Genomic DNA, 8,082 nt, shown 5'->3' with positions numbered 1-8,082 from the left:
CAGACATAAAGCATAGTGAGGACATTTTCCCTGATCAAGGGACCAAGGATCTTACCGCTGACATTTTTATACCATGATGCATCTGAGAGTTCTTCATATTTCATTTGTTATAAATACAAAAAGGGGGGTATTTAACAATGCCACTAGTTGGGAGTAATTGTAAACAGCACATAGCACAAGAAGCAGCCCAAGGCCCGGCTCGCAACGCCGCCGGAGCCGAGTTCCTGTTGCCCACAAAGTGCTTTTCAAATGCACTACAGAGTTCATAAATTTCTATATTTACATCATAGATTAGCCTGTTCACAAACTTCTAATATTTATTTTGCATCGCAATATTCAAACAGTTAAATTCCCAAAAGGTTGGGTTTTTAGAAAAGAACACAAAAAGATCACATTAAGACAAAAAAAATCTGAAAAACGAAGCACGGAGTAAAATTACAACTACAGCACTGATATGTCTCGGGTTCATCTGGAAGTTACAAATTGCATAACACAAAAAATTGCATAAAAAAAGGAAAAAAAAGTCAATGAATGAATGTGAGAATCGACATTGAGATAACTTTCTTTGTATTAAAAATCTAAATATGACTCAATAAAAAAAAGAAATAGTTCTCCTTAACAGCTGACTTAACTACTCATCTAAATGTAAAACAATACGCAGTTGTGTATTTCATATAAGACGACATCAAATATAATACATTGCTGGATTATTGTATTTTGCCCCCTTTAAATTGAATTAGGAAACCAAAGTAAAATAAAATAAAATAAATAGATGCAGTGGAAATGGTCACTGCAATATGTATATTTCAATTTCTCCAGTAATATAAAAATCAGAGATAGTAACGATTATATTGGAAGTTAATATAAAAAAACCATCAGTCAGTACGGAAGAAGATTAGAAACACATTTTGAATCTGCGATTAAATGTTTGCCTGTATCTTTTTAATAATAATAATAAGTTATTATTATCCCTCGTTCTTCTCCATATCGCAGCATGTGGGTTCATGTACTTGCATGACTGAAGTATTTAGTTGCCGTCAGCAATCTTTTATTTATACTGATGTAATCTTGATGATAGACATAAAACATTCCACATATATCCACCAGAACCTTTGGCTTGAAGTGATGAAAGACACATTGTCCCCTGTGAGATAGAACGACACCTGCTGCAGACGATGGGCCGAGCTGCGATGCCAGTTCTCTGTTCTCCACAGATCGTGACTCGAGTACCTCACGATCTCCAGAGAGACACACACACAACGGAAGAACAATCCGGGTTCAACAGGAAGAGCTTGGGAGTTTGGTCATGCTTTGTTTTCATACGCAAAGGAAGCAAAATGTCTTTTGACTTCTATGACTGCGTGTCTCATGATCAAAAGATGGACTTGGGAACCAGACAGCCTGGGTCAAAGTGAAGCCGTTGCCATCTGCTGACAGTGAACAGAGGGGGGGGGGGGGCTGCAGATGCACAGTGTCAGCATGTACGTGTGCCCGTCTGTGCATGCGCGGCAGAGTTGGTGGCGGAATGAAGTCTGGCCTTTGTGCATGCTCGCCTGGTTCCACGGATGCACGCACTGAACCGCTGCTTAACGAGAAGTCCCAGGCCCTTCTGGTTAGGACGGTCCACGACGGAGCTGCAGCCGAGGAGGGGGGGGGGGGGGGGGGGCGTGCGTTCACAAGGTCTTTAAGTCCACTTTGTCTGGAAGATATTCTACAATCTGGGCATGAGCTCGATCTGCCTGCGCGTTTCGGACCCAGCTCAGCAAGAGGGAATGCACGGGGAGACAAAGTCTTTGATGGGACAGAGGATTTGGAAACGGTGACGGCAGAAGCTACAAATTCTAAAGTCGAGTTTAAAAAGTTTGGGCACTATGTGCGCATAACACATTTCCCTTTCCTTTCTTTATGGAAAGCAATACATGATGTATATCTTAAGATCATACTTAAGCCACAACAATATCATTTAGCGACAGGAAAGTAACAATAAAGACGTTGTTCTTTGTAAGAAGGAAAAGAAAGCGTAGGAATCGGGGCTGCCTTCAGCTTCTCAGACAAAAGAATTGTTTGACCCCTTTTCAAGGCTCATTTACCTCTTAAACATGAGAAGAACTGAAATCTCATCGTAAGCTGGCTGGGGAAAGGCCAACGGAGCCGAGACAGGGAAACAACAATGAACTGGCATAGTCACTTTACCACTCTTACAAAACGAAGCAGCCCTCAGGTGTGGCTGTTCTCCACGCCCCCGGCGATTAGACGGGATAAATACTCTCTCCATGTTCTAGTTAGTACTCTAGTGGCTCCCTATTAGTACCATGAAACAAAAACAAAAACCCGCTACAGCTGATAGTCTATGTTTAAATCCTTAGAAATGAAAAACCCACAATATCAAAATACACAGCACAAAATATCTGAGGTATAAGATGAAAAATATTAGCTGTCATTTTTTTGTTCTTCTCTCTTAGGAGACTGAATTGATGCACAAACTGCATATATTGCAACGCCCAGGCCTCAGTGACATCACTCCTCGACCACGCTGTCATTCGCTCACACACTCGCTCACACACACTTTGTGTCTCTCCTGCTGGAAGGTTGAGGACAGGTTGGAGGCGCTGCTAATAGGGTGTGAAGCGGCTGTAGCCCCCCCGGTATATGCTAGCCTGGAGAGAGGACAGCACCAGCCCCACATCGTCGGCGTGGCTCCGAGCTTTGGCATCTGTCAGTGGGGCGAAAGCATTCTGAAATATGACACGAGGACATACACACACACAGACATACACACCCATGAGAGAACGTAAAAGGACACACACACGTAATTACTGAAATACCAAAGTACACGTACACAAAGGCGTGAAAACACACAGACACACACAAACCTCTTTAACCCCCCAAGTCTTAAAGAACCACAACTAAAATGTCAACATTACATTACCATTCCTCCAATGCACACCACCCAGGGAGGGGGGGGGGGGGGGGGGGGGTTCGTCATGCAGCAAGCACGGCGAGACGCTTCATGCCAGGGGAACATGCCAACCGCTGAGTGAAAGAAATCCCATTAATACAACGAGGAGGAGACGAATGTCAGACAGGAAGTCAAAGATGATTTGAAGCAGAATGTGAACCCGGGGGGGCGGAACTGATGTGCAACAGAAGGGTCATCGACGAGTGTCCAGATAAAACTGCCTCTTCCCACCAAACGCTCAAGAATCTCATGAAATCCAGAGGAGAATTTCACTCCCTGAAGGGGGCGGGGCTTCAATGCCGGAGAACAATGTGCAGAACCATTTGTTTTTAAACTTGAATTCAATGGAAAACGGCCCCATGAATAGTGAGGGGGATTTTTCTTGTTAAAAAGTGTGTGTGCATTCAGTGCACAAAACAATTAGCTGAAGAAAGCGAGTGAAATTGTAAAAAATAGAGACATTCTAATACATTTTTGAACATCCTCACCGTCTGGCGTAAACACAGCGAACGCCTCTGATTCACTTTGGTGCAGCTTCTACTGTCGACGCTAGCACGGCGAATAATCGGTGCACACACTGAAAAGTTCTGATGCTAGTCGTTTTCCTTTGTCTGCAAACATTCCGGACCGAGTCTGGTGATTAATCACCCAACAGCTGAGCCGGGATGTCTGCTGCGTCTGAAGCGTGCCGTTTGTGACCAGCCATTCAGTCACACAATCTTTTCCTGCCGTCCGCTCATTTCTGTCCTCGCTCGCCTCCTCCCTGCAGCTGTGGCACCACAAGGGATTTAATTATCAAAATGACTAATTATTTCATTACCAGGGAGTGCAGAGTGAGGTGGGAGCCACCAAATTAGAAATATAATAACTAACATGGACTGGGCTGCCACGCCATGAAGACATTCATCACCTTTTACAGGCGGGATTAATGTGTCGTTTGGACTGCCGTTAGCAGCGCAGACAAATTCAATTAAGTTTAAGCGAGGAGATGTCAGCGCTGCAGAAAAGCTCATGTACAGCAGCTGAAGAAGAGAATTGGGGGGGGGGGGGTAGCAGGGAATGAGCTGAAAAGTCAGCTCAAGACGCAGCTGCCTTTGTCAAAGAGAGCAACCAAATATTATTTGTATTTTATATCTATAATGCTGATATTTTCATGCTTCTGTAAATATGGTATCGAAATGATCGAGCCACGCCCTCCGCAGCCTTTTACGTGGCACAATATGTGTTTGATTGATTCAAAATAGCTGATTTAATCCGCTATAATGGTGCATAAGGCAAAAAGCGTTACTTGTAGATTAACCTTTCTTTCTGAATGAACGAATAAATCCTTTATTTCGGTTTAAAAAAAACAAATAATATCATATCTTTTTACAACAGCATTTATCAGACAACAACCAAAAAATTATTTTAGATTTTAAAGTCTTCTTGAAAACTAACATAGAATTAATCGTTATTTCCTCCTTTAATCCATTCCATAATTTTACACACAGAACTGACACACATCTGGAGTTATAAATCCCCTGCCTTATCTTTAACATTCTTTGAATACAAACCGGAATTATCTTATTTACCACTAGAAACATAATTACTAATTTCCACAAATGTCAATGTATGTGATCTGATAAAAAGCCGATTTGTAGTATCACAATATCCGACTTCATTTATTATCCTAAAAGTGCTTTTGTGCAGTTTAATTATCGGATCTAGATCCATTTGATATGTATTGCGCCAAATTTCAGCAGAACATGTCATATTTGGCATATTGTGAAGTGAAGAGTACAGCAAACAAAGACAGTTCTTATTTAGTGAATCTCTGTTCTGTTTTACGTATTTTATGTGTGGTTTCCAGCAAACTTTATCATCTATTATCACTCCCAGAAATTTTATTTCAAATACTCTTTCAATCTCAACATTGTTTATTTACAGTTTTATTTCAGTGTTAGTCCTTTTACCAACAACCAACATAAATTTGGTTTTACTTTCATTTAGCAATAGCATATTTAACGCAAACCATTCATTTAATTTATATTCCCTCTAGAACAAAATAAATTAGTGTCATCTGCAAACGTAACATATTTCAATGTATCACTTAGTGTACAAATTTAATTTATATATAGTATAAATAACTTTGGTCCCAACACTGAGCCTTGTGGAATTCCACAGGTTACATGGCTAAAATGAGATTTAATATCGTCAATGCTCACATATTGAAACCTATAATTTAAGTAACTTCTTAACCAAAGTTGTGCTGTACCTCTTATGCCATACTGTTCAAATTGCTGCAGTAAATCAATATACACACCTGCAAATCAATATACACACCTACTCCAAACTGCTGATTATCGACAACAACATTTTCAACAAATTCCATCACTGCTAATAATGTTGAGCGCTTGCTCTAAATCCAAACTGATGGTCATCCAATAAATAATGTTTCTCAATTTATCATGCATATTTTGTTGTTGTATTTAAACACGTAGCATCTTGTCTTGTTGCTATGGTGGATAGTATTAGTTTTAAGTAGATTTCAGAGAGATAAATAAATACATCAACGCCTATTAAGATTACTTCGATTCACGTCACGTTCTACACGGCCAGAAGACGGACAATATTCTGGATATTAGAATTTTCAAAGGTATTTTTTTGTATTTATGGATTTGGCGAGGCAGCAGCACTGCTGATTCTGGGGGAGTAAAGGTCGAAAGGGGAGTGCAGTCTACTGCTCTCTGTCACGCCTCCTGGCAGGACTTAACTGTCTTAACTGGACTTAACTGTCTGGGGGCTGAACTGTCATCCATTAGTCATAAGTTCGGGGGTTTGATCCTCAGCCAACAAGGTACTGAGCACCAACTTGCTCCACGTTGCTGTTTGTTAGTGAATGATTGCGTTAACTGTAATGGCTCCTTAAGAGGAGGTTGTTCCTCCCCAAACAAAAGTTCACTCTCCACTGAAGCAGAAGCTCTTTTTTCATGAGCAGGGGATGGACGCCCACCTCAGCAGGCAAACTTTCTCATGAGCCCGGCAAGTGAGAACAGGGTTTGCCGCAAGGCATCTCAATCTCAGCTAGCAATGTGATATATATGACTGGGGCCATAATCCTGGCCCCAGTCCCTGACATATCTTGTTCTGGTTCTATTCAGGTACCAGGTTTCGTTCATTATTGGAACATCGAGAAACGGGTTTTATTTGGGAACAGGCTCAAAACCAGCATTGAAACTGCCTTTGCGAGTAAAGGGATTTGTAATCTGGACATTCCCCCTTATATGTGAGACTGATCAGCCTCCATTCCCATGTTGGTGTATGCCAAAATGGCCCATTGCAATTGGTCTAGATATGGGATATCTGTTAATAGTTGTGTTATAGACAGGGGGGACATTATGTTATGTATTGAAGCATTTCAGAAATTAAAACTGAACTTTAAGGATATATATTCTCCCAGTCATTTTGGATGGGACCAGTTACACATGTGGGTGGATCCAGAACAGTTAGGCCCACCTACAACACTACAACTCACCAATATAACACAAATGCAAGAATGAGGCCTTTAACATTTCTAAAAAAAAAGCATGCAGCAAGTCACGTGCACTACAAAACAGAAGCGCACTGCAGTTGCAATGCAACTAAGGTGTGAGATGATGCACGACATGAAGGAGAACAGATGGAGAAAATCACTTGTCTGGCACAAAAGGCGTACCATGGCACCGACGCTGTATGCGGCTGCTGGAGTGAGTGCGTGGCTGTAGGGGTCAGCAGCATATACTCGTCCATAACTGGAGAAACACATAACAAAAACAGGATGGTTAAGAAACATGTGTGGAAGTCATTAGGTGATTTGAATATTAAAGTCATGATAGTGCTGAAGTTGCTGCTCTATAGGCTCTTGTAGGTGATGCTCTATAGCAGGGTGTCAAACTCCTTTTCTTCAAGGGCCACATTAGGATTATGTTTGCCCTCCAAAGGCCAAATGTAAGCAATAACACATGAAAAATGTAACTAAATGTAAAATAAATGTAACTACTTAATATGCTGTTAAATAACTATTTATTTTTATTTAACTCTTTAGCTGCTACAGTAATTACAATAAAATATTCAGTTTTGATATCACTTTTTTTAAAAGGTTGTAAATTAAAAATTGTTAGAGATAAAGCCAAACTGTAAATGAGAAAAATCATAAGTATGAACCAAGGTTTGTGATGGGAATAAATTAACACATCTAATAATGTGGAAAAGTTCCATTTAAATGCAATCATCACGCAGGAACAAAGATAATTGATGCAAAATCAAAGCAAAACCAAAAAGCCACTTTCAGGATCAGCACTGGACAGCTTCATTGGTAGCCAACTACCTATAGAGCTGTCCAGGGCTGATGCTGAGTGCCATATGTAGCCGGCTACATATGGAGCTGTCCAGTTCTGAAGTTCGCCTTCAGGATCAGCACTGGACAGCCCCATATGTAGCCGACTACCTTTGGAGCTGTCCAGTGCTGATCCTGAGCGCCAAATGTAGCTGGGATCAACATTTCAGCACATGCTGGAATAAACAAGAAAGTTCAAATAACTTTCAATAGTCACCTCCAGCAGATTATTGATTTCCTGACTGCAGCGTGTTGCTATTGTTATTGACATGCTGCAGAATTTTTCCGTTTGATCAGTTCACTACTTAAGTTACAAACATTGCATATTCAATTGTATAGTTGTAAAAATACATGGAAAAATGTTATCAACCCCAAGTTATGGCATATGGCAGTCCAACCAACAAATGTGGGCTGTAAAGAACATGTGTGACAGATGCAGCATTTTACAAAAACAAATGTCTGCACACAGCTCTCGCGGGCCACCCCCAAAGGTAAATTAATTAACAAATAGCAACACACTGACTTTGCAGTTCTTTATTTTGCTCAGGTTTAGTTTATAATCAGAGACAAAATCTACTGGACTGATCCTTGAACCGTTCCCTACCTCTCCAAAATCAAATGTAATTAAAATCCACTCACAGCTTCCTTCTAATGGTCAAATGCAGATGTAAACACAGACAGCAAGATAAGCTTTATGAAACACAGAAAAGTTTTTTTTTCCGATACGATGCTCCCATCACTGTAATATCCTTGTTTCAAACGTACATTA

At 40.7% G+C, this 8,082-nt stretch overlaps 1 protein-coding gene across 1 annotated transcript in view; it reads right to left on the bottom strand.

Moving 5' to 3' along the window:
* Positions 1-2,612: 2,612 nt before the first annotated feature.
* Positions 2,613-8,082, bottom strand: part of rbfox1 (RNA binding fox-1 homolog 1) — a 41,453-nt gene continuing 35,983 nt past the window's right edge. Inside the window, exons 11-12 of the mRNA XM_068750264.1 lie at positions 6,654-6,729; positions 2,613-2,735 (exon numbers count right to left, since the gene is read on the bottom strand). Of these exons, the coding sequence (XP_068606365.1) occupies positions 2,613-2,735; positions 6,654-6,729 (199 nt within the window). The remainder of the gene's footprint in view (positions 2,736-6,653; positions 6,730-8,082) is intronic.

The sequence above is a fragment of the Brachionichthys hirsutus genome, chromosome 16 (assembly GCF_040956055.1).
Source record: "Brachionichthys hirsutus isolate HB-005 chromosome 16, CSIRO-AGI_Bhir_v1, whole genome shotgun sequence".
Lineage (NCBI taxonomy): Eukaryota > Metazoa > Chordata > Actinopteri > Lophiiformes > Brachionichthyidae > Brachionichthys > Brachionichthys hirsutus.
The sequence above is the reverse complement of the archived record's forward strand: the minus strand, read 5'-3'. Positions and strand labels throughout refer to the sequence as shown.